The sequence below is a fragment of the Miniopterus natalensis genome, chromosome 14 (assembly GCF_054644295.1).
Source record: "Miniopterus natalensis isolate mMinNat1 chromosome 14, mMinNat1.hap1, whole genome shotgun sequence".
Taxonomy (NCBI): domain Eukaryota; kingdom Metazoa; phylum Chordata; class Mammalia; order Chiroptera; family Miniopteridae; genus Miniopterus; species Miniopterus natalensis.
Window position 1 is genome coordinate 44,943,265 of NC_142094.1, and position 27,303 is coordinate 44,970,567.

The 27,303-nt window shown below is 41.4% G+C and overlaps 1 protein-coding gene across 4 annotated transcripts in view; it reads right to left on the bottom strand.

Moving 5' to 3' along the window:
• Positions 1-1,365: 1,365 nt before the first annotated feature.
• STN1 (STN1 subunit of CST complex) overlaps positions 1,366-27,303 on the bottom strand; it is a 42,954-nt gene continuing 17,016 nt past the window's right edge. The window contains exons 4-9 of one of the 4 annotated variants that reach the window (XM_016219896.2): positions 25,877-26,035; positions 25,004-25,124; positions 23,487-23,661; positions 18,689-18,811; positions 16,184-16,256; positions 1,366-2,610 (exon numbers count right to left, since the gene is read on the bottom strand). In XM_016219896.2, the coding sequence (XP_016075382.2) occupies positions 2,123-2,610; positions 16,184-16,256; positions 18,689-18,811; positions 23,487-23,661; positions 25,004-25,124; positions 25,877-26,035 (1,139 nt within the window). In that variant the 3' untranslated portion in view covers positions 1,366-2,122. Of the gene's footprint in view, positions 2,611-6,285; positions 7,068-16,183; positions 16,257-18,688; positions 18,812-23,486; positions 23,662-25,003; positions 25,125-25,876; positions 26,036-27,303 lie in introns of those variants that run through there. The other 3 variants (XM_016219895.2, XM_016219898.2, XM_016219897.2) reach the window with 3 other exon arrangements.

The window sequence follows — 27,303 nt, forward strand, 5'->3', positions numbered from 1 at the left end:
GATCCAGCCTGAAACCCTGGGCATGTGCCCTGACTGGGAATCGAACCGAGATCTCCTGGATCCTAGGTTGATGGTCAACTGCTGAGCCACACTAGCCGGGCTGGTGATTGGTTTTTAAAAGATTGTCGCCTTCATGTATTGTTATAGATAATATTTGGGCAGGCGTGTAACCCCTTGAAGTAGCAGATTGAGAGCCTTGAGGTTCAAGTTCTTCAGGATATTTATTCCAGCTATGTATTTATTACCTAGGAGCTGAGCAACTGGCCTGCGGGCTGATTGTGTAGCTACCACTGCTGGAACATATGATCCTGGCTGCCCTCAGCCTCTGCCGCCAGCAATAGCTAACGTCTAGGTAAGAAATGTGTCTCAAGGTTGAACTAATGCTCAACACCACTCATACCTAAAGAAATATAAATGCAAACAAAACCCAGAAATCGTTCTTACCTGTCATATGGATAGTGATTAAAATTCTTGGTAATACAAAGTGTGGGTGAGCTTGTGCGCAAACAGTAGACTTATAAATCACTGATGGGAATATGAAATGGATCAATCTTTTCAGTGGGTAACTTGTCAATGTCTATTAAAATTTTTTAATGCTCATGCTTTCTCCTATCAGTTGCATGGCTAAAAATTTATCACACAAATATATTCAGAGATGTATGCCAAGAAAAGAAAAATGTACAAGGATGTTTCCTGTAGAATTGGTTGCCACAGCAACAAACTAGAAACCAATTAGATATTTCTCAATAAGGGTCTGGTTAAAAACATTAAGGGGCAGCCATACAATGGAATTATGCAACCATTTAAAAGAATGAGGTGAATTTTGTATGCTGAAGTGAAAACCAACAACTCTAAGATATAGTATTAAGTAAAAAAAGCAAAGTGAATATAAAATGTTGACATAATGTCTGGACATATAGACAAAATATTATTAAGTTATTTTAATAACAATATACAATCTAATCTAAAAAAATAAATACAGAGTACCTGGGAAATGGTAGCCCCCTCCCCTGCACCCCTTCTTTATACTTTTTGATATTAGAAACTTTTTACTCCCTGTCAGAAGGTGATTTACTCCCTTCCTCTGGAACTTGGGTGGAACTCTGTGGCAGCCTCAACAATTAAAATGCCATGGAAGTGACTGTGTGTGGCTTCTGGGGCTATGCACAAAATGGCCACATAGCTTCTGCCTGGGTTGTGCTCTCTTGGGATACCTGCCCTTGGAATCCGACGACCATGCTGTGAGGAATCCCAGCCTAACCCACAGTTCAGTGGTTTTGAGTACACTCCAGAGCTGTGCAAACATCACCACTAATTCCACAACATTTCTGTCACCTCCAAAAGACCACCTATACCACCCACTCCCCTCCTTCCCCATGCCATGGCTACCACCAATCTAATTTTTGTTTCTATGAATTTGCCTATTCTCAACATTATATATAAATGAAACCATACAATATGTGGCCTATTCTATCTGGCTCTTTTACTTAGCATACTGTTTTCAAGGTGTATCTGTACTTCCATCCCTTTTTATGACTCAATAAGTTCCACTATTTGGACATACCACATTCGTTTTTATCCATTCATTAGCTGATGGACATCTGGGTAGTTTCCACTTTTTGGAGATCAGGAATAATACTGCTGTGAACATTCATGCACAAGTTTTTGTGCAGACACATATTTTAAAATTTCTTAAAGTTCAAGTACTTATAAATCACCTATTAATATTAAATGATACATAACAATTAAGTGATACTAAATAATAATGATACATAATTATTTCTTATTCATTATAGCAGCAAACCTGTTTCCTTGTGGTAATTCAGATATAATACAGAACACTTGGTAGACCCTTAAAGAAATAAAATGGCACTATTTCAAACCCAGATTTTCCACTAATTTACACAAACCTTCCACCAAATCAGTCGGAATTAATGAGACACCACTTTACTGTCTCTATCTAAAAATAACTAGGGCTATTATGTGGTCCTCAAAATTCCTCTCTTCATGTTCCAAAACGAAAACCTATCATTTTAATTTGTCATACTGGGAGGGACATGAGTCTCTTCAGGATTGTGGGATTTGACTTAGAATTCTTGTGAATATAGAACCTTGGGCTGTACTATGACTTACATTTGGGTTTACCTAATAAAAGTTCAACAAACATAGGCCACATTTCAAAAATAAATTCTGGATTATATAAAAACTCACTTCTGTGGGAGTTTGGGCTCACATTTAGAGCCTCCACCAGTAGGCTATCATGCAAATAAAAACTCTTGTGAAGCTCTTCATCCACAGCGCCGTTTCCCTTCAGAACGCCCCCCTTCTTGCCCCGCGCCTGCTGCTGGCTTCTCCAGAGGCCTCGCCATGGTCTTCGAGTCTGCCCGTATGCTTCACATAAATTTAATATGGAAACAAGATGCTTCTTTGGGGCAGCTGCTGCAGAGGCCACTTGTAGAGAAGAAACCACACTAGTAAGAAAATGTGGTTGTTTCCTCCAACGGAAAATTACAAGTTTGCTTAGTTTCGATCCTTGGCACCAAGTCTTGGGTTCCTCATCACTGAATAGACTTCTTTCCACTTGGCGTTCTCTCAGCCAGTCCTGGCACACTATCAGAGGGGAAATAATGAGAAAGAAGTGTCTTATAGGGACGAGGAGCACTGGTAGCTTACCACATGGGGGTAATCGTGGATCTTCAAACAAATCCTGGACCAGACAGCAGCGTTCTCTTCTTGCTTACATAAACTCTATCAGTGTTCACACCTCCCAAATCATGTGCACACTGGGAGAGCTGGAATGCTGGTTCAGCTTCCCTCCTCTTCAGGGGAACCTTTTGGTGGTTCTTGGGTACAGCTGTAGTTGCCCCAGAGAACTTTCCAAGAGCTTCGCACATCTAATCAGGGTTATTACGCTGCTGTGGGATATAAGGTCCATCTAATTCTTAGTTCACTCACTATTCAGGTGATAGGAGCATGTGATGGGGAGTAAGAAATAGCTTTTTTATTTGTGTGACTTTTGCTAACTGTAAACACATGTGTAGTTAAAAAGCATCTGACATTTCACCTTTCTGAGGCAACAAGCTTATCATTTTGGTGAGCATTTCTAATAATTTTTCCTCTTTGTTCGATGTGTAGAATTATTCATATAGCATTTTTCAAATATATTTGTGAGCATGGTGTTAATTGGTGTTCATCCAGAAGCTAATCCTGAAACAAGGACCGGAAAGGAAGCAATTCATTTGGGAGACGTGGCAAACAGCAATGGGGAGTGCGGAAGTAAGGGAGGGTAAGCCAGCCAATTAAGGGTGGCTATCCTTAGCTGGTAGTGTGGCGGATGGAGCTTAATCCCACAGAGAAACTCTGGGAAGTGGTGAACACGTGCCTCAGAGATCGATCATTTGTTTTTTTGCATTTTTATTGATTTCAGAGAGAGGAAGGGAGAGGGAGAGAGAGGTAGAAACATTAATGATGAGAGAGAATCATGGATTGGCTGCGTCCTGCATGACCCCCACTGGGGATCAAGCCCGCAACCTGGGCATGTGCCCTCACAGAATTGAACCACCATCTCCTGGATCACAGGTCGATGCTCAAGCACTGAACCACGCTGGCCGTGCCAGATTCATCATTTGAAGGGCAAGGAAGCTGGCGTATTTAAACCTCAGGTCCCACTGGCTGAGGCTGCTTCCAGTGGATGTTAATTCTGAGCACTTCTGGCCTGAACAGCCTTCCAAGACCCTGGAGTAAGCCCCACAGGAAAGACCTGAAGCTATTCACTGGTGAAGAGCAGCCACACACACACATACCCACAAAGGTGTTACTGCTTGAAAGATGTGCTAGGCACTGTTCTAGTTGCTGAGAACACAGAAGGAAACAAAACAGAGCAAGTCTTGCTCTCATGGAACATTCCTTCTGTTGGGGAAGTAGATAACAGGGTAAGTAAGAAACATATGGAGTGTGTTACAGGGTGACAAGTACTGTGGAGAAAATTAAGTACTGAGAAATTCTGGGGAGGAAGGTGAAGGGGTCAGTTGCAATTATCAAGAGAGAGATCAGGGCAGGCCTCACTGAGAAGGTGACATAGGAGGGGAGGGGAAGTCCAGCACAAGGTTATCTGTGTGAGGAACACTCTGGGCGAGGAAATAGTAATCACAAAGGCCCTAAGGCAGGAATGTCCCTAGTGTGTGTGAGGAACGGCAAGGCCTATGACGTTGAGCCGAGTAGGTGAGGGGGAAAGAACAGAGGCCAGGCAGAGCAGAACCTTGTGCCTTAGGCTCCCATCATGAACGAGACTGAAAGAAAGTCGTGAGAGAGCTGGAGCAGATGATGGAATCTGACTTAAGCTTTAACAGAATCACTGGCTGCTCTGCTGAGAATGAACTAAGAGGGGTAAGGGAGGAAACAGGGAGGACAGTGAGGAGGCAACAATACTCCAGGTGGTGGCAGTGGAGGAGTGATAAGTGTTAGATTCTAGAAATATTTTGAAGGCCCTGTGGGTGTGGCTCAGTGGCTGAGTGTTGGCCCAGGCACCAATTAGTCGCCAGTTCAATTTCTGGTCAGGGCATATGCCTGGACTGTGGGCTTGGTCTCCAGTGTAGGGCATGCAGGAGGCAGAAGATTGATGTTTTTCTCTCTCTCCTCTCTTCCTCTCTCTAAAAGTCAATAAAAATATATATTTTAAAAAGAAATATTTTGAAGGTAGAGTCAAGGCAATTTGTGGGCAGACTGGATGTGAGAGAGAGAACATCAATGGGTTTGGTCTGAGTAACTGAGAGAAATGGAGTTTCCTTCTCCTGAATTAGGGAAAACTTCAGGAACAAGTGTGTGGGGTCAGGGGTGATTGGGGGCCTGGCATTGGGCATATTAAGTTTGTGTTGTCTGTTAAGACACCTACGTGGAGATGTCAGCAGGAAGTTGAGCGTAGGGGTTTGGAGTTCAAAAGAGGTCCAAAATGGAGATAAACTGCAGAATTTCTCAGCATATAGATGGTCAGAGCCACAAGACTGGTTGAGATTTCCAAGGGAGCAAACTAGATACAAAAGTGGTCTGGAACTGAACCCTGAGCCCTCACAGAGATGAAGGACTAAGCAAAGGAGACTGAGAAAGAGCACCCAGAGTGTGGTGTCTTGAAAGCCAAGGGCAGAAAGTACTTCTAGGAGGGGGGAGTGGACAACTGTATGCAAGTGTACACTGCGCTACATTTGTATAGATGTGCATACAGAAACACTCTCTATACAGACATACATATGCACACAGGTAGTTTTAGATCAGTAGTGGTATACTAATTCTACTGGGAAGAGTGCTCCGTGGCAATATTATCTGTCCGCTCCATTATTTTAATGGCTGCATAGTATTTCATTGTGTGTATGTGCCATAATTATTTTTTCCCTATAAATATTTTTCCCAATTATAGAATTCTAAATTATAGAGCAATGGACATCTTGTGCATTCATCCTTTTGCACCTGTGTGAGCATCCTTTTGGGATTAAACCCTAGAAGTGGGGTTGCTGTGTGCAAGCTATGAATGCCTTTTAATGGTCTAATTCAAAACTCCTTCCTGGCAGTTCCAATAACCTGAGATGTATTCAATATGGAACAGCCACAGACCTCAAGGAAGAACCACTGGGATGTCATTCCAGGTAGACCCTATTCTACGGGACAGAGAGGACACAGGGCAACCATCCAGGTAATCACTGTTAGAAATAGGGCAGAGGTTTGGGTCACGTCAGAAAAGTCCATGACAGAAAGCTATCTGTCAGTACCAGCTCTCAGCCTGACATAAGGAGCTACAGCCGACTTCTGAATGTAAAAGCACGCCATTTCCACAAAGAGCAGAGCAACTCTCTGGGCCTACAGGCTCTCGGGCAGAGCCACTAGGAGCTTATTATGTCAAGCGCAAACACAGCAGACAAATGCAGATGTGCCTTTTGTGAAATGACTATAATTAACACCCTATCTTTCTCCACACTTTATTTTTGCTGGCTGGCTTTGTCATCTTGCTGTTAGAACAAGCCTACTACATGCCTCAGATTCTTCCCTTTACCTTGTCATTCGGAGCAGAGGCTAACTCCATCACCTGCCTGGGCACATAATGAGTCTTTGTCTGGATGGGGTCAGGATGTCCTGCATGTTCAATGATAACCTTGAAAATAACATCAACCACAGCCAGATAATTGCCTGAAGACTCCCCGGAACTTCAGGGTAATAAGGGACAATGTATTTAATCCTCAATGTAGGAAAATGCGATGAGACACCTTTCAACTCAGAAGAAAAATGGACACAGAGCCATGCCTTCGATCCATTTATTGTCACCTCTGGAGGGGTCTATAAAAGCATTCAACCCAGGACTCATGACTCACCGCTAGTGTTGACCCTTGGAAACTGTAGTTCAGCAATACCCATCCAGGGAGAGCTAGTCCACTCTGCGGGGTTCTTAACCATTAAGGCAGATGCACAGAATGTTCCTGATAGTCTGAACTTTAAAAAAGTTTTAGATTTGTGTGATCTGGCTGCATGCTCTTCAGCTCCCGCAGTCCATGGGCTTTTTACCATGTCGTGTTCCTTTATCACGATAGAGCCCATCCACACACACGGATTCAGCCACCAACATGGTCTCCGCCCCTTCTGCTCCATGAAGGTTGCCCAGTGTAGTCAGCATGTCAACGAGAGGGTTTTCTTGTACGTTGTGGCTAAGTCATTTTATCCCCAAGAATACAGCAGTAGAGGGAAGCCTACAGAATTTATGCCAAATTCCATTCCTCAAATGACCGACCATATTTCACAGCTGACTTTAAGATAATTGCCTCCTGACCTGTAAGCCTCTGCATGATGCTTAAAATCAGAGTGTGGGAGGGAACACCACTTGGTCTTTCTCCTTGGCCTGGCTCCGCATGAGCTGTCTGCCACCTGTCCTCAGAATGCTATGTAGTACTGCTCCATTGTGCTGATGATGTCACTCTGGTCCTCCAGCAGCTCCAGCACCTGCTGCAGCACAGGCTCACTCAGGCCTGGGTTGAGGGTCAGGCGAGCACAGGCCAAGATGTGCCGGAAGTGGCAGCCCTTCTCCATGTCTGCGGGAAAAAGGCAGTTGGCTAAGCTTGGACATACCTGTCAGACCCTTCTCCCTTTTCTCTCGCTCTAAATCAAAGCCCTTCTTCATATCCCCTGAATCAGAACCTGCATCTTAATAAGATCTCCAGATGATTCTTATGCACATTAAAGTCAGAGATATACTAGTCTAGGTTATCAGCAAGAACAAAACAAAACAAAAAAACCTGTTCTCAGGCCTGTCTATGGACCCACTGCTCAGGGACTCAAGCCTTCAACTCTCAAGGATTCCCAATCAATAATTTTATATCTATACCCTCATGGATTTTCAGTGCTTGACAATCTTTTTTCTCCAATGTCATTACACATATAAGTGCATGTATTCTGTGCTAAACCCCTAGCTTCCCAGGTGGGACCCCACTTGAAACTGACAGCAGAGCCAGTTTACAGCAGCCTCTATACTCTTTCTCATGAGTCCTGATTGATGGGGCTGCCATGATTAAGAAAGGACTCCTAGCCTTGGTCTGTTTCATTCATCTCTGCACAGGCTTCCAAAGTTTGTCTGTGACAGTCCTGGTCTAGTAACCTCTTACCCTCTACCCAAAACAAAGACGATCTGGTGTAAAGTGATAAAAGTTCAGGGTAAGTAACCTCTTTCCTAATTGAAATCAATGCTTTAGAGTAGTGGTATGCACACTCAAGTTCTGACCATTCAAGGATCATGATGAAATCAATTTAGTAGGTTGTGATTAGCATTTTTTCTTACCAAGCAGATAAAGTAGAAAATTACAGAATGTACTGTATTATAGGTAAGATAAATCTTATTTAGTGAAACTATTTCTAAATATATATAATTTATATCTATCTATTGCATTATAATTATATAATTTATTGGGTCATGATTCATTTGTAAAACTCCAAGTCAAAGTCAAACCAAATTAAACAAACCCCCCCATTTTCACTTTATAGCCCCATGACAGGGCCAGGCTTGGCCTCTCATGTTCCACATAGGCACTGAATGTTTTCATACAACAAAACGTTTGAGGCTCCAGGAAGGTGCCCGAAGAGGTATCGTGGTGTTGGGCAGAACATGGTTTGGGAGTCGGGGCACCTTTGTGGCTTTGGGCAAATCATAGTATCTTCCAGTTTCAGTTTTTCACCTATGGAGAGGGAAGCTGGGGAGGGGCAGGGCAGCTATGAGGTCCTTTCCAGCTCAAATGGTCAGAGACTATCACAGGCAGTGGTCTGGTTTAACAAAGACTTGCTAAATTCTGACCTCTAGTGGCTCTATCAACTCATTATTCCTTCCTGTTGGGGTTAGTTGGAAAACTTGCCACCTCCACTTGTCTCCACATTTCCAGTCGTCTTCTTCAACATTCATTCGATAAAGATTTTCTGAACACCTACTATGTGTGTAGTGTCAGAAGAAGAAAAAAAAAGGAGCAGATAAGAGTGCAGATGGAGAGCTGACTCAAGTCCAACAGACCTGAATTCAAGTCCAGACTCTAGGACTGGAACAAAGTGGTTCACATCTGTCAGTTTCCTCATCTGTAAAATGGGAACAAAATCACCTACTTCCCCGGTGGTCATGTGGATGAAAGATTCATGGTAGTGCTGCTTACATGGGGAATGACTATGATTCTATCATTGTAGCCAACACCTAAGAAAATGCTCATGAACTAGTCCCTGCTCTAAAGAAGCTTCAGCTCTTCCTAAAGGCCTTAAACTATTTCTTCAGAAAGGCCATTCTGCTTTCGAAGAGTTGTCTAGTAAGGCTGTTCACAAAGTGACTTTCCAGTTACACAGAGAGGACTGGTGTTAGTTCTTCTTTAAATGTTTGGTAGAATTCATCAGTGAAGCCATCAGGTCCAGGGATTGCCTTTGCTGGGAGTTTTTGTTTTTTTTTTTAATTTTAATCAGAGCCGAAGTGTGTACAGGATCCCAGGCCCAAGAATGCAGGGGCCACATCTCATGCTGAGCAGCCCCTGGCAGCCTCTGCCAGGGCTGTAGGAGGTCGGACAGAGGGCTGTGGTAGTCAGGAGGCTGCTGGCGTCAGCCCTGAAGGGCCCCTGGAGGACCTGCACAGGCTGTTGAGGAAGAGGTGCTCCCAGTTAGGGGAGTCACTGTGAATGAAATGCATGAATCTCGTCCTAAATTACCTGATTATTGAGCTAAGATTTTGGAGGGGAGGTTATAAAGCCCTTATATAAAGCCATTTTTAAACAAACCAAAAGATAGTTTACTAAAGGAAGGATACAGAAAGGAAATACCCTGCTTCATATGTCTCCAAAAGAGAGAGAAAAACAGGGAGACAAGGGCAACGTGCTCAACAACAAAGAGAGCTAAGTTGTTGAGTGTTAGGGTTTGGGCTGGTGAAGTGGGCTGTAAAAGATTTCACAACTAAAAGAAGAGATGTAGAGAGAAAGTTTCTTTTACTTCCCCAGAGAAGGGAAAGGGCCGACGAGTTGCAGATCAATACAAAGGGCCTGCTGGGAGATTTTTACTTACCAGTTCAATCTCCTTATTAGGTATAGGTCTATCTAGACTTTCTATTTCCTCGTGACTCAGCTTTGGTAGGTTTTGTGTTTATAGGAATTTGTCCATTTCATCTGGCATACATTTGTTCACAGTATTCTTTTATAATCTTTTTTATTTCTGTAGAATCAGTAGTAACGTCCTCATTTTCATTTATGATTTCAGTAATTTGAGTCTTCTCTCTTTATTTTAGTCCATCTATAGAGCAAAAGGTTTGGCAATTTTGTTGATCTTTTCAGAGAACCAACTTCTAGTGTCCAAGATTTTCTCCATTGTTTTTCTATTCTCTGTTTCATTTATCTTTGCTCTAATCATTTTTTCCTTCCTTCTGCTAGCTTTGGATTTAGTAGTTCCTCTTTGTCTAGTTCCTTAAATTGTAATGTTAGATTGTTGAGATCTTTCTTGTTTTTTAATGTTTATGGCTATAAAGTTCGCCTTAGCACCACTTTCGCTGTGTTTCACAAGTTTTGGTATGTTGTGTTTTTGTTTTCAATCATCTCTAAGTATTTTCTAATTTCCCTTGTGATTTCCTCTTTGCTCTACTGGCTGTTAAAGAGTGCTATTTAATTTCCACTAATTTGTATGAATTTTCCAGTTTTACTTCTGTTACTCACTTCTAACTTCATCCTGCTGTGATCAGAAAAGATACTTTGTATGATACCTATCCTTTCAAATATGAGACTTAATTAGTGGCCAAACATATGGTCTATGCAGGAAAATGTCCTATGTACACTTGAGAAGAATGTGTATTCTGTTGTTGTTGGGTGGTGTTTTGTATACGTCTGCTAGATCTAGCTGATTTATTGTGAAAATTTCTCCATTTCTTTCCTTATTGTCTATCTGCTTGTTCTATCCATTATAGCGAGTGGGGTACCAAAGTCTCCAACTACTGCAGAATTGTCTATTTCTCCCTTCAATTCTGTCATTATCTGCTTCATATATTTTGATGGTCTATTATTAGGCACATAAATGCTTATAATTCCTCTATCTTCTTGGTGTACTGAATCTCATTAACACTCAATGTTCTTATAATCTTTTATGACTCAAAGTCTGTATTAGTATAGCCACCCCTGCTCTCTTTTGGTTACTATTTGTATTAGATATCTTTTTCCATTCTTTCACTTTCAATCTATTTGTGTTTTGGATCTAAAGTGAGTCTCTTGTAGACAGCATATAGTTGGGGTCATGTGCTTTTTTGTTTTTGTTTGTTTTTTAACCCTTCTGACAATTTCTGTCTTTTGACTGGGGAGTTTACTTTGTTTACATTTAAAGTAATTACTGAGCTCAGCTGGTCGTGGCTCAGCGGTTGAGCATCAACCTATGCTCCAGATTGAGGTTCGATTCCTGGTCAGGGCACATGCCTGGGTTGCGGGCTCCATCCCCGGTGGAGGGTGTGCAGGAGGTGGCCAATCGATGACTCTCTCACCATTGATGTTTCTATCTCTCTCTCCCCCCTCCCTTCCTCTCTCTGAAATCAATAAAGATATATTTTTTAAAAAATAAAACATAAAAATAAAGTAATTACTGAAGGAGGGACTTCTGTCATTTCGCTATTTGTTTTCTATTTGCCTCACACCCTTTGGTCACTCATCTCCTGCTTTACTGTCTTTCATGTTTAGATGATTTTTAAAAAATTTTTTTAGTGAAACATTTAAATTCTTTCTCATTTCCTTGTATATATTTTCTAGCTACTTTCTTTGTGGTTACCATGGGATTACACTTAACATCCTAAAGTTATAACACACTAGTTTGAATTTATTCCAGTTTAACTTCAACAACATACAAAAACTCTACTCCTTTGTAGCTGTCTCTACCCATTTCAGTTGATGTCACAAAATTATATTTTTATACACTGTGAGCCTAAGAACAAAAACTAATAATTAACCTCTTAAATTATATGAAAAATAAAATGAAGAGTTAAAAACCAAAGTTACAATAATATAAAATTTAGCCATTATTTCTTCAAATATTCTTTCTGTCCCTTTCTCTCTTCACTTACTTGCTGTTTTTAAAAAAGTATATTAATCTCTAAAATTATGTAGAAAACAAAAAGTGGAGTTATAAATCATTGTTACAAAAATACTAGCTTTTATAATTTCCCAAGTATTTACCTTTATTAAGATCTTTATTTCTTCACATGGCTTTGAGTTATTGTCTAGTGTTTTTTCCTTTCAACCTGCTGGGCTCCCTTGAGTATTTCTTGCAGAGCAGGTATAGTAAAAACTCCCTCAGCTTTTGTATATTGTGGAATGTCTTGATTTCTCTTTCATCTCTGAAGGACAGTTTTGCTGGATATCGGATCTTGGTTTATAATTTTTTCTTTAGCACACTGACTATATCATCCTTATCAGCCTACCGCCTCTGGCCTATAAAGTTTCTGATGAGAAATCTGCTGCTAATCTTATTGTGTGTGATAAGTTGTTCTTGCTGCTTTCAAGATTCTCTCTGTCTTTCAAAAGTTTGATTATAATGTGTTTTGGTGTGGTCTCCCTGAATTCATCTTACTTGGAGTTCATTGAAGTTCTTGGATATTTATATTCATGTCTTCCACCAAATTAGGGAAGTTTTCAGCCATTATTTCTTCAAATATTCTCTCCATCCCTTTCTCTCTCTGCTTTCTGGGACTCACACAATGCATATGTTGGTCTACTTCATGGTGTCCCATTGGTCCCTTAGGCTCTGTTCACTTTTCTTTAACTGCAAGTTTGCTGACTTTTTCTTCTGCTGGTCCAAATCTGCCTTTGAATCACTTTAGTAAATTCTTCATTTTAGTTACTGTACTTTTCAGTTCCAAATTTTTAGTTTTGGTTTCTTTTTAGGTTTTCTATCTCATTATGATATTTCCATTTTGTTCACCAATTATTTTCTTGACATTCTCTACAACTTCCTTTAGTTCTCTGAGCATCTTTAAGGCTGCTATTTTAAAGTGTCTGTCTAGTGTTATCTGCTGTTATGTTTTTTCAGGGACACTTTCTGTCAATATATATACACACATTTGCATTTGAATGGGCCGTACTTTCCTGTTTCTTTGTATGCCTTGTGATTTTTAGTTGAAAACTTGGACATTTGAATCTAATAATGTGGTAATTTTGGAGATCAGATTTTCCTCCTTCCTCAGGATTTTCTGTTTTCTGTTATTATTATTTTTATTGTTGCAGGCTGTCTCTGTGCCAAGTACCACCTGAGGTGTAAACTTAAGGTCTTTTCAGGTCTTTTACTGAGCCTGTGCCTTTCTCTGGGAATAAGTGGTCACTTTCTAATTTCCCCCACATATGAAGTAGCCACTGAATGTACTAGTCTTTCTTTTCTGGTTCCCAAAAGAGGGAGAAAAGGAAAATAAAGGGGGTATAAAAAAGGGGCACTAGTACTTTAAATCCCCTGAATTTCATTTCAGCTGTTGGGGAATGGGCTTGCAACATTGGGAGGAGATGCAAAAACAATGGCCACTTACCTCTTTGTCTGAACCTCTGTAATCAGAAGCAGCAATCAGAGCACAGATCCCTGATATTTTAAGGACAGGTTACTTTTTGCCTACCTTAACTCCCACAAGCTCTGTGCAACCTGCACCAAGAACAAGTGCACAGCTGGGTGAGGCATGGGTAGCTGCTACAAATAGGTGAAAACTGACTAAAATTAACACCAATTTACTGTCCCTTAGAAGTTGAAAACATTCGATAGACTTCAGAGTTCTAAAATAGTTACACCAGACAGATGCAATTGTTGCCTAAGTGGAAAGACAGATTCCTGGTGCTTCCTACTCTGCCATCTTCATAATAGTTTTATAAAACACCAATTTACTTAATCCTCATAACTATCATGTAGGCAGTATTATCCCCATTTTACATATAAAGCAACTGAGGCAGAGGCTTCCCAAGGTCACACAACTGCAAAGTGGCAGAGCTGGGATTCAAACCCAGACAAGGTAGCCCCAGGGCCTAGCTCTTTACAACTATGCTATGCTGTCCATCTTTAGATAAGCCCGGTATCAGTGCTTTAAGGACCTAAAGCAAGGCTCATATTTACAGTCCTTTTATTATTGTAGGTTTAACCTCTGTTTAAATACTCATAAGGACTAAAGATTTTAAGTTCTCCCACCAATCATCCTGACAAGGTAAAATTCAATGTTACATTTTGTATGAAAGGTTAGAAACAAACAAAAGGTCCAGTAGGAATGGTTAAGTAAATGGCCAAATATCTATTTGTACAAATAATGGAATGCTGTACAGCTATTAAAAATACTGAGACACTTTTGTGTGTACTGTTGCTGAATAACCTCTAGAAGCCAACGTTAGATTTAAAATACAAGGTGTGGAACACTGAGTATTGTATGCTAATCTTTACTTGTGCTTTTACAAAAGAATAAACTATATAAATATGTTTATAAGTGCATATAACATCTCTAGAGGGCTATGCAGGAACCTAGTAACAACAACTGCCTTTGAGAAGGGCAACACAGAGCTTGGGTCCCAGCGCTGGGAGGAAGTCTGACTTTTATGTGTGTATTTTTGCACTATTTGACTTTTAATCATGTGTATATGATATTATTCAGAATAACTTTTGTAATGTCACAGATATTTCCTGTGAAAAGAAGTGGTCACCGTAGACTCACAGACAATCCTTACAAGGTATTTTTGTTGGCATTCGCAGTTATTCAAGCCCCAGAATTCAGCTCCTGGGAGTTTACTACTTCCGAGGAATTGGCTTTTAGAGGCTCCCACTTACAGACTGAATGACAGAGACTATCCACCTTGACACACACACTCACGAAAGTAAGAGCCGGCCTGTGGATTAGAAGTGGAAATAAAACCTGCCACTTTACAGACCCTCAGGTCACCATGGCTATTTGGTTCTCCTAAGAAATAAAGTGTGAATTCTTTTCATTTGCTTTACCAGGCCCTAGCATTATTTCAATCCATCCTGTTCCTAATGCAGATCAAAATAAGAATCTGGCCATGTGGCTTGGGACTAGGATGAGTGAAGGAATGTTACATGGGGAACAGCCTCCTGTGCCTTTTTGGTTGAGAAATCCCATACCTCACTGCTCTTAAAAGCTCCTTAAATTGCAGATAGACCCCCCCCCCCCCACTAAAGGATACTTGTTCTTATTGCTCTGAATGCAGTGAACAAAAGCCAGAAAACTTGCATTCAAAATAACTGGTTGCTTTAAGTTTATTTTAATATGTCACCTTGCCACTCTGGGCTCTGACTTCATTGGTTCTTAAAGGCTAAATATGGCTGCATATCAAATACCAGGGCTAGAGACCTGGTCCAGCCCTACCCCATGACTCAGCCTGGAATAGGACCAGGCCCCAGGGATGTATGGGAGGAAAGGACTGGAGGTGGACTTCCCTGGAGAGAAGAAAAGCAAGATGAGGAGAGCTGTGGTCATTAACAAGCCTTTTCACTTTTCTTCTAGGGTCATTTGCTGACATATGCCAACATTTGTTATTATCAGATGTTTGCAAACGACAGACTTTGAAAAGTCACCTTTAAAACTGATCAGTTTACACAGGATTTAAAGATAGGACTAATGATTTTTTCTCTTTCTAACTGGTATGAAAATAGTAATGTCTGTTGTCAAGCTATCTACAATTTGAGTTTTAACCACTAGGGGCTGAGCTAACTCCACTAAAACCAACCATTTTCTAAACCACTTCTTTTGCAAATTATTAGGTTTCACGATGACTGAATTACACTGTTCATAAACTGTAATGTCTAGAACTTCCCAACACTGAAGGGCTTAATGTCAGAGGAGAAGAAAATTTCAGGTTTGGGTTCAAAGACAAGGGGCAAGAGTAGAACAAGAAATAACACAAACCACAGAGAACATGAGAGCCAGAGGGACATCAAAAAGTCCTAGCCCAGGCCCTGGACAGGAAGCTCAGTTGCTTAGAGCATCGTTCCAATACACCAAAGTTGCGGGTTCGATACCCGGTCGGGAAAACACACAAGAATCAACCAACGAATGCATAAACAAGTGGCACAACAAATCGATGTTTCTCTCTCTCTTTCTAAAATCAACTTTAAAAAAAAGTCCTAGCCCAGTGGCTTGCATCACTGTATTAGGATCACCTAGGAGCTCACCTGTCACGCCCCAAACCATTCCCTCATGAGTCAGAATACCCAGGAGTGGGATCTGAGCACCATATGGTCAAAAAAGCTCCAAGGTAGCCCGGCCGGGTGTGGCTCAGCAGTTGAGCATCAACCTAGGATCCAGGAGATAACAGTTCGATTCCCAGTCAGGACACATACCCTGGTTGCAGGCTTGATCCCCAGTTGGGAGAGTGCAGGAGGCAGCCGATCAGTGATGACTCATCATTGATGTTTCTATCTCTCTCTCTCCCTCCCTCTCCCTTCCTCAGAAATCAATAAAGATATATTAAAAACACACACACAAAACACTCCAAGATTGAATTCTATGTGCAGTTAAGGTCAGGAAGACTTTAGAGGGGACGGACCTGAGGTTCTGAGAGGGCAGGTGTTTGATAAGTCATACTTTCAATTTGCTGCTGGGAAAACCCCGGCCCCACTCTCAATCCTGTGCTCTCTGGGAGGAAACATTCCCTTCCAGTGCATCAGGACACATGTGCATTACACCACTTACGATTTGGTTTCTGGCAGTCTTCTTGAATGATTCGGTGGATCTTTCTGTGTAGTTCTTTGTCTTCTCTGGTTACCTAAATAGGAAAAATGTTTGGAGAGAAAGTGTTCTTAAGTAACAGGTTGTGAAATCCAGACTCCCAAATTAGTATTTAAGACAGTTTCTAAAGATTTCATAACAACCATCATCCCTACACCAACAACATAGTTTTCAATACTGGCCTACTGTCAAACCAGTTCTGTTGCCCAGCAGGTCACTGCTCTGTAGCTGACCCAGAGGTATACTCCTCAGGGGTGGCTCACTGGGACCATGATGTAAAGAGAAATTGAGATACTTTTAAGGAGCAACATTCTTTTTAAATATTCATCACACATTCATAGAATTTCTCTTTTTGGTTATATTTTAGAGGGAGGCACAAGTGACCAAGGTCTCTGACCTCAGCCCCAGGACTCCCTCCTCTGGACTCTCACATCTGCCTCGAGTTTCATTAGTTTTATTCCTTCTCCTACCACAAGGAAAAACAAAAGAAATAAAACTATAAGGAAAAGCTAGCAAGAGGATACTGGGTCCCCCTTCATGTTCAATAGTAAATCTAGTGACAAACTAAAAAGTAGAAAGGGAAAAGAGGAAGGAAGGAAAAGAGGAAGAACAAAAAAAGGAGAATGCAAACACACATTCGGGGTGGGGCCAAAGTAGGTCTACAGCTGTCTGTGTGGAAAATAATACAATAATAAATACAAGAATAAACTCTGGTTCGAGTACTCATAACTTATATTGGGAGTGCTTGTTTGATGGGACTTGCAGAGTGATCTGTTTTAAGACACTGATAAATATCTGCCTTTTCACAAGGTTATTGTAAAGATGAAATAAGGTAAAGTGGGTGAAAGCTCAAAAGCACTATACAAATAGCAGTGTCTACATTACCGTGATAACCATTTCACTGAGGCCAGACCCTCAGGAAAACACAAACCCACAAGGCCAGGCAGCTTAGTTGAAAGGGGAGGAGTGCATTAAGAGAAGGGAGATTGTTCTACTGAGGAAGAGAGAGCAATTATTGCTTCATCACCCCATTCCAGCTCACACTGATTCATAGGAGGAAGCGCCCCAGCCCAGCCACACCTCAACCATGGACCTCTGCCCATGGTCCTGCTGCTCCTCAGAAGAGCTGCTTTCTATAGACTCAAGTTGTCCAACCCCAGAGCCTCCCAGAGGCAACGTGACTGGGGGTGGGTGGGTGCAGATGGGGGGTATTAAGGTGAACTGCCCTTCATGAGCTTCTGCAACCCCATAAGGTGCAACCAACTCCCACCAGGCCCTCCCATCCAGGAAGGGAGTGGACTGCACTCACCCTTAAACAGATTGGAATACCCTTTTCAAAAGCTATTTGAATAGATTTTAAAACATCTATTAATTTTTAAAAATGCTCTAAAATGTGGAATCACTAGAGTAAGTCAATATCAAGAAAATGTCCTATTAAGGAAGCTTCCCCTTGGGAATCATGCCTGTAAATAGTGAGACTTCTGGGATGTCTCAGAGTTTTGATCTGTCTCCAGGTCAATCGCTCGTCACTGAAGTCACATCTATGCTACTGATATCAATGGTCATGAGGAGGCCTGATTTCAGCCTGGCTCCTCCAATATTAAAGTTAGGCAGTGAGAGGTGAACTTTTAACTCTAAAAGTATAAGACAAGCAAGCCCTTGCACCCCTAGTGAGAATGTCAACTGGTATAAGCTTTTGGGTGTCCAATCAGGCTGTGTTGACCAAAAGCTTCAAGGGACATGCCTCTGCTCCAGCAATTCCTCTTTTAAGAGCCAACCTTACAGAAATACTTACATAAGTTCACAAAAATAATTGTGCAAAAATAGCCAGAGCAGCACTATTTGTGAGAGCAAAAGCTGGAGACACCATAAATGTCCATCAGAGCAAAGGGGTTAAAGCATTTACGGCAAGTCCCGTAATATGGAATACCATGCAGGTGTCAAAAAGGCAGGTAGGTTTGTAAGTGCTAACATGGGACGATGCTGTAATGTGCTATTTTGGTGTGGGAAAAAAAAAGTTGCTGAATATTACTTAGAGCAGTGGTTCTTAACTGTCCCAGGGGACACCTGGCAATGTCTGGAGACATTTTTGGTTGCCACAACTGGGGGGCTGCTACTGGCATCTAGTGGGTGAAGGCCGGTATGCTGCTAAACATTCTCCAATGCAAAGGACAGCCCCCCATGACAAAGAATCATCCGGCCCAAATAGTGTTGAGGTTGAGAAACCCTGGCTTAGAGAATTACCACATGTTTCTGTAAAAGCCAAAGGAACATATATTTATATGTATGTATTTGTAAGTGCATAAATGCCTAGAAGGATATCCTGTTAAAAGTGGTACCTTGGGGTTCCTTACTCTATGCACCTCTTTAATGATTGATTTTTAAAAACAGTAAATGGGTATTCTTCAATAATAAATACATTTGTAATTGAAGCTAAGAAGGAAAAACATTAAGTTGCAAGTCTCTTACATAGAAGAGGTTGTCAAAACCACCATCTTTCTGGTAAATGAATCCTTTTTCCTGCAGGAGCTTTATAGCATTCTTAAATATACTGTGAATTGCCTTGGAAGTGGTGTCATTCTTAAAATCTGCCTGTGGGAAGAAGAAAAAGGGGAAAAAAGTAAGTCCCATCTTATAGCACCTGACAGCAACTCCCTAGACCAACTGGTTTATGAATTCACCCAACAGGCTTTTTATCTGCTGAGTCAAAAAGATCCAGGTATGCACCCGCCTAGCAGGATCGTATTTAAGGAGGATTGGGAAGTTTGCTCCGGCAGGATCATGCCTGGTAACTGTTCCATACCTTAGTTAACATGTTTGTTTAATCCAATGATATAAAATGGAAAACTCAAAAGGACAATTTTTTTATACAGAACTAAAACACTATATACATATTAGCTCTTTTTTTCCCCATTAAAATTGTGGCTATATACAATCTCTTCCTAAGGACTTCAAAGAACTTTAATAAGCTGGAGATTGCAGCATGTAGTATTAAATAGTCTCCTTATTTTAAATGGAGAACTGTGGTGGCAATGGTTCTGCAGAGACCTGTCAAAGGTGGGTCTGGGGCTAAAGGTGGGCAGGGGTCCTGGAGTGAAGCAAGACCACTATATGGAGGGAACTCAGCCGCTGTCAGTTTGCTGTCTCCTCAATTTCAATGTTTCTTTCCTTCTCTAAAGAGAAAGGTTTGCCTAGCAAGGTGACCAGGTCATCCTGTTTCTTATTCCCAAGGAAGCTAGGTGTTCAGCTATGTTCCCTGGTTGACTAGACTGTGGTTCTTGGGTTGGGGACTTTGTATTTCATCTCGGCCACCTTCTCCCTGGCACACAGAGGATTATCAAAGACACATTTGTGTAATCAATGGAAATAATATAGAGGCTGCATCCTTCTGATTATTCCATTAGGGATTTTCAGTTCATTCCTACAACAAAGTGGTGAACAACTGTTGTCCTTCAAGGTACAGATCCATTTTTAAGTTGACAGAAATTTGTCCAGATATTAAAAGATCAGAGCACCAAAAAAACGTGGCAAAGCAAACAAAAAGGTGTTTGAAGGACAGGTCCTACCTGCAGTGAAAGGTACTGATGAAGGCTGTCTGGGCAGCACCCAGAGATGCCAACAAAGAGGATATGCTTGAGATTTGCCGACACCTCCTCAGAGCGACAGGGAGAGGAAAGAAACCCCCAAATGGCCTCAGGTGTTGAGAATTCCATCCCTAGAGAAACCTTTTCTTTCTAGAAGGGGGTTCCCAAACAGGCATTACTTTAATCTAATAGATCCTGGTGATGTCTGTGCTCTCCCCCGCTGAATAGGAGAGTCTAAGACTCAAAGTATAGTCCAGGTTTTTCCTTAACAGAACAAGCTGCAGAACCAGGTCATTAGAACATCAGGGCCTAAGAGTTGACACATGCTCCAGGTTATGACAGCACCCACTCTCTTAAGGGAGAATGAGGCCCAGAAATATTCGACGACTCCCACGGAGAGAAAAGCCATCTGGGTGTGTTTAGAATAAACACCTTACCTAGCAATCCTCAGCCACACAGGTTTTAATTCACGAGGGCTGCACACAAAGCTGTTTTTAATTACATACAGGAGTGTTCTTACTTAGGGGAAACACAACCCAATACAGGCTCCCCCAGAAAACTTTATAACTACTTAATTGTCATACTTCTAAGGAGATTCTTTTTTTTTACTCCATTTAATACAAGAATCCTAAGGGTCAAGTAGGTATTACATCTTGATCAAGATAGAACTAAATTGGAAACTAACTAGAAATGTTACATAATTACTCCTGTCATCACAAAGACTCTTGGTTATCCCCAGACATACATAAAGCCTGTTTTCTCCTCCGAGACTTCAGCAAGACCAAGCAGCAGGAGAGGGTGCTAGGCCTGCGAGCTCAAAAGCAGTTTCAGCTGTGAACAAGGCGGGCCCAACAGAAAAGGCTCTCTGTAAATATAAACAAAATGTGAAGCTTCCTTTCCAAAAACATTTGCCTCAGCTGACCTCGGGACATATCTCCCTGCTGCTTATAAAGACAATCTCAAGGGTAAAACCTCGAATCATCTCTTCTAGCCAGTAGCTCTTCCTGGCTTGGGATTTGTGTCTTGTCTTTTTCTAAAGAGCAATGACAGGCTCATCTGATTCAGGAAGTCGAGACTGCTCAGAGGAAAAAACTGGCTGAATGCGCTGAGCCTTAGCAGGCCTCTCCTCATTGCAGGTCAGGAACTGGGTGGATCTCTGAAATATATATAGTCTTCATTCCCAAACAAACTCAACATTTATCCAGCTGTCAAAGAAACAATGGTTTTGCAAGGCCTGCTTATCAGGTTCCTCGATTTGCTAAGAAGGGCCACGATGGAAAAAAAAAAAAGGGGGGGAAACATTCAAACCCACTCTCCCTCTGCCTATCAACTAGAACACGATCACAATAATTTTTTGTGAAGCTTTCATCTGTATGACAACACAAAGTACCAAAAGATCTAGGGTTTCGCCATCACTGTAAAGCATCCTTAGTCTCCCAGGCTCAATTAAACAGGATTCGATTGAATGACACCGACCTCCCCGAGCAGAGCCATGTGAGGGAACAATTCATAATTGATGGAAAAATAGTTTCCAAAGACAGAACAAAGTGCCATATTAATTTCTTTTTAAATATACAGCACTGGGCAGACACAAGTTTCTGCTCTAAGCATTTCAAAAAGAGACCATGGCAAAAGTTCTCCATGGATTGTTTTGGAGGAGCCTTTTAGTCCTCAGAGACCTCAAGTCCCTCTACTTAATTAGAGCCACTGCAGAAGAGCTGGTTCACTGGAAGAATGTGGTCTTCACTAAGCTTCAAAGTTTCCTTCCAAACATGCCAATAGAGTGGTCAGAAGTCCTTGGAGGCCAACTTGGCATTGAGCCCCCTCTAAATGATTAAATGGAAGAAGGTCAATCTTGCTGTCAGGGGACAGCTGGAGAGCTGCAACTGTTTAGAAGTGATGATGGCACAGGACAAAGCGGCCAGTCATGACCCTCTTCGCGTTGGTGTTTCCTGAAACAATATCCCTCATCTCTGTGTACGAAATCATGGGTCACTGGACACACAGCCTGGTGCCAGGAAGAGATAATTAGGTTCATGAATGAAACTGAGAAGCAGTGGTCATGACTAGGAAGTTGGATGGGGACCTGGTATCTGTTCTGCCAAAATCATGAAAAGCAACTTATGTTACCTAACAAGGGAATTCAGAGCAGCCCTGTTGGTAATGGTAAAAGATTGGAGAAAACATCTAGAGGCTGGTTATATAAATTACGGCACACGTAACAAAAGATTATTGCATAATGGCAAATCTATGTACAGCTAGGAAAGGATCTGTAAGATGTTCAATGAAAAGCTAGGGATAGACAGAGTTTAAGCATGAGGCCATTTGTGTAAAAAAAAGGGATACAACTACTTCTAGTTTATATACGCAAAGACTATCTCCAGATGAATATTTGTGATACTAGTAACAGTGCTTGTTTCTGGAGAAAGGGGATGGGAGGGAGGATGGGAAGGAAACTTACTAGATACTTTCAGGGACTTTAAAGGAATTCTTAAAAACCATTCATTCTTCAAAGAACTTATATGTTTATATGCATAACTCATGGACACAGACGTTAGTATGGGGAAGGCCTGGGGGTGGAGTGGATTCGGGGCCAAGGGGATCAATGCGGGGGAAGGAGGAGAACATCTGTAATACTTTCAACAATAAAGATATGTTTAAAAAAGAAAAGAAAAAACCCAACCAAACAAAAAACCACTCATTTTTCAATTAACTGATAATTAACGAAAACCTACGCTACGACCGCAATGTTCTAGGCCCTGGCTCTAGAGGACAGAGAGTAAGACAGACGAGACCTCCGCTCTTAGAGAACTTCATTCTGGTGGAGGAACAGACAGGCAAACAAATATATACCAGTGGCATAAGGAGACATGAAAACAGGGTGATAATTTAGTGAGGAAGCAAGTGGCTATCAGAGAAGATGGTCAGGGAGGGCAGGAAGGTCACGACATTTAAGCAGAGATCATCCTCTGGTGGAATAAATAAATACAAGTCATGTTACAGCAACAACAAAAATCCAAGGACTGCAATGAAAGGGACCATCTAACACCAAAGTCTCAAATAATTCTTAACTCCAGGCAAACATGGAAACACCAAACAACTTAAGTTCACCTGTAACACTAGAGGTGGAAAAATGGGCCCAGCTTTTCTCAGGAGAAACAAAAATGACTTAAAGTGTTCCTTGAAGTTTCTACATATAAACCAGAAGGAATACAATTTGGTCTTTATTCAAACTCCTAAAATGCAACAGGCTAACCTTACTCCGAAGAAGAGACAGAAAGTCAGTAAAAGCCTTGGTTCAAGTTCAATAAACAATCTTAGAAGGATAATTACCTCCTTCTCATTTATTCCCGCCACATTTGGCTCCTGCTGAGATTAAATACCCATCTCAATGAGTACTAGGAACTAAGTACTATAAAGCTTAGACTATTATATATTTTTTCTACCCAAAGATTAAGCTCAATGAGATTAAATGAGAGGAAAAGGGCAGGTCCATTCATTCTCATTTCAAATTCTTACAGGTCACCAACCTTCCCAGAATAGAAAGGACGTGTAATAAAACCATAGCCTTTATCCCCTGGGTCCACCCTGTGAGTCTCAACACCATTCACATCCACTCACACCCTTCAGCTGCAGATTCGGGGCAGGGGACTTGAATTCTCCTGTGGACAAGCTAAACTTACTTGCTTGGAGCAGGCACTGTGAATCACTGGCTGGTTGGCAAGGGACAGCAGAGACTCCACTATTTCCAACTCCTGCTGGTAGAAGGTCTGCACTCTGTTCTTCAGGAGAAATTCTTTGGCTCTTTCACTCAGTAAACATGTGAGATTCGCAAGGTCCAGGGCACCTGGATTTTTGCTGGGGAAAATTTTTAAAAGCACTGTAGAAAATTACCTCCCCATTCCTTTTTGGTGTGTACAAAACAGAAACCTAGCTAGGAAATGCAACACTAGATTGATGCCTGTTTTTGACATAAAGGACAACGCATACTATGAATTGTGTGGCTGTTTAAAAGGATGAGGCAGATTTACAAGAACTAAGATATTCATGATAGCTTAGGGAAAAAAGTCAAGTTGCAGAATAGTATGTAAGGTATAACCCAATTTTTGTAAAAAAAAGCAACAAATGATAACCCACAAAATATATGGGTAGATATATATTCCTGCTTGTGTACACACACAGGGAAAACCATCTAAAACGGTAGACATCAACCTATGGACAGTGGTAACCTCCAGGGCATGGCTCTGAGGTGGGAGATAGGACAATGGGGGAATTTCACTTTTTACTTTATATAGGTCTACAGTTTGGGATGTTTTTTAATATAATTTTTAAAAATATGTAATATATACACATTAAAAAAGATCAAAGTGGCCCTAGCAGATGTGGCTCAGTGGTTGAGCACTGTCCCAGGCACCAAGAGGTCGCCGGTTCAATTCCCAGTCAGGGCACGTGCCCGGGTTGCAGGCTCCATCCCCAGTAGGGGGCGTTCAAGAGGCAGCTGGTCAATGTTTCTCTCTCTTCCTCTCCTTTCCTCTCTCTCTAAAGTCAATAAAAACATTTTTTTTTTTAAAAAAATCAAAGTGTACACAGTGAAAAGTCCCAGATCCCATCCTCTTGGCAACCACTATTATTGAATCTGTCTTTTCCCTGAGTTCTTTGATGCATACATACACTAGAAAATACACACATACTCTTACTCTTCCTGCTTTTCTCTCCCCCCCCACCACCACCACAAAAGAGTACAACCAGCCCTGGTTGAAAATGACTGGCAGCTTTTCACTATGCTCTGTCATAGTGACATGTTTTGATTATGATGCACCTCGGTGCAGTGTTCAGGTTTCTTGCCTTGGGGCTCGTTGAGCTTCTTGGATCTGTGAGTTTATAGTTTCCATCAAACTTTGAAAATTTTCAGCCATCATTTCTTCAAATATTTTCTCTCTGCTCCCTACACTCCTTTAGGGACCTCAGTTACACATATGTTTTCCTCACAACAACCACAGAACATCTGCACTGTTATCATCTTCTCTATACAGATGAGGGCACTGAGGCAGAAAGAGCGTGAGCAGAGTTGCCCAGATCCTCGCATGAGTAAGATAATGGTTTCAGGATTTGAACCCAGGGCTACTCCCAGCATCTGGGCTCCCCCTACTTGGCCTTCCTGCTGAGATCACATCTTCACCAGTGACTGGCCATAACTTACCTTAGTGCCTCTTTTTCTAGGGCTGGGCTGTGGAAAGGTTGGTCATAAACTTTCCTGTAGATAGTGGGCAGCTCAAGCATCCTTGCAATTTGAATGTTGCACACTGGATCGTCTACTTTATCTAAGCAGCCAAAGGGAAAAGTATACCACAGAAATTACACTGAGATCAGTCCCTTCCCTTGTCCAAATTGCTGCTAGGATGACAGTCAATGGGGCACTCAGAGGGTGTCCTTCCTTGTGGGCACCTGGGAATCACACAGTCTAGATGCACTAACTAGTTCCCAGTAACCGTGCAAAAGGGAATGCTATACCCTAAGCATCACATGCTTGGCCAGGAGTGCCCTGGGATTAGAGAGAACATATTAGCTTAATCATTCATGTTACAATGGTGGACAACAGGGTCCCTCCTACAGACTGCCAAGCAAACACCAGCCAGAGCAATGCAAAGGGCATCACTCAGATGATATGGGAATATCATATATCTGATTAGCTGTTTTATTTCAAAGCTAATGAATTTAACAGTACTCAAGAAATCTTCATCATTTTGAAGAATATGAACACTCTGCCCTAAGTGGATTCATACTCGGAACTTCAAAGTACTTTAAATTAAACTACTGTGCTGTCCAAATAAATTTTCCAGCTATACATAATAAATCATTTATCTTCTTTCCCAATTTATTTATAGTTACCTCTGTTTAAAGTAAATGTAAGAAATGCCGCTTTTCCAAAGAAAACATGTTATAAAATATAATTTCTTCCATTAAATAGTTAATCTTTTTATTTGAACTATTTAGAAGTTTGATTTTAGTTAAACAAGTTTACTTGATACACACCCAGAACCACCACCAATTTGGCAAAACATCTTGTGCTTACAGTGAGCAGTGGCATGGATTTCTCGCTCTTCTCTGTACGTGCGGACATAACCTCTGACCCGGATAAGGTCCCCAATTTCTATCTTTGTTCTCTGCTCAATGGTCTCCTGCAGCTTCTTAAGCTGGGATGTTAATTTCAGTTCTCTTGCACTTGGAGCAGCTATAGTTGTTATGGCAGGAAGAAAAGAGAGAAATGCGTAACATAATCACTCCACCACATTTGTGAGCTAGTTTGGGGGTAACACCAACACAGGGCATTTACTTATTTCACTTTGGATTAGTTGTTCTACCATAGGAAATCTGCATAACCTTTTTGAAATCCTCTACTGAATAAAAGGAATTAAGCTGTAATTATTCAGAGTAGGGTGAAGGGAACAGAGTCTAGAAGCCCTGCATCACTAGTGTAGTCAAAGGGCTCTTAGGTGGTCCTGAGCTGAATTCTGTATGGGCTCAGTTGGGTTTGGTGGCAATAGCTCTCAACAACCCTTTAAAGTGTCCTAGCAGGAAGACAGAGGTCTGGAGTAAGGGGAAGGGGACCCAAGAGTCTCTATTTGTGGTTCTGTTTATGGGGGAGGCAAATTCACTTTAGACTGATTTCCTAGGTGCTCAACACCCTAATCTCTCATCTCTCATCTTTGTTAGGTAACTAGGCTAATATCTCTCTCTCTCTTTCTCACACACACACATTCACTCTCATACCACTTAAAACTATAAACTTAAGCAAGAGTCCACCCTTATATATAGAGTTGTTGCGTGTGATCTAAGTTAACTCTTACATCATGAGCTTCGCACAATGCCAGATCCATAGGAAAAATTCAATAAACGTCAGCTATTTGTGAAAAGAAAAAAAAACTAAGCCCTCTGGACAAAATTATTTTGTTCCCTTTGGGATTTTCCACTGGGGATTACTGGATAGAAAAGTAGAAATAGGTTCACAGTTCATTACATATTGTCAGAATGTTTGCCAGAAAAAAATAAACTATTCTTTTTTACAAGGTGTCACCAGCCATGTGTGCATGCTCTTGGCTCCCACACTGGCTTCAGTCATTTGGATTTTTAATTCCTTAGAAAATAATTAACAATTCCATAATGTTTTATTTTACTTTTAAGTTGCCAAAGAGGCTATATGTTTTGTTTTTTAACATATTTTGATTGATTTCAGAGAGAGAGAGGAAGGAAGAAGGAAAGAGAAATAGAAACATCAATGATGAGAGAGTCATTAATCGGCTGCCTCCTGCATGCCCCTTGCTGGGGGTCGAGCCCGCAACACGGGCATGTGGCCCAACCAGGACTTGAACCGGGATCTCCTGGATCCTAGGGTGATGCTCAACTGCTGAGCCACGCAGGCCAGGCTAAGCTATGTGTTTCTATACAAGATGATCTGCTCTCTATATTCTTTATGTATAAGTCCTTCATCTTTTTTCAATA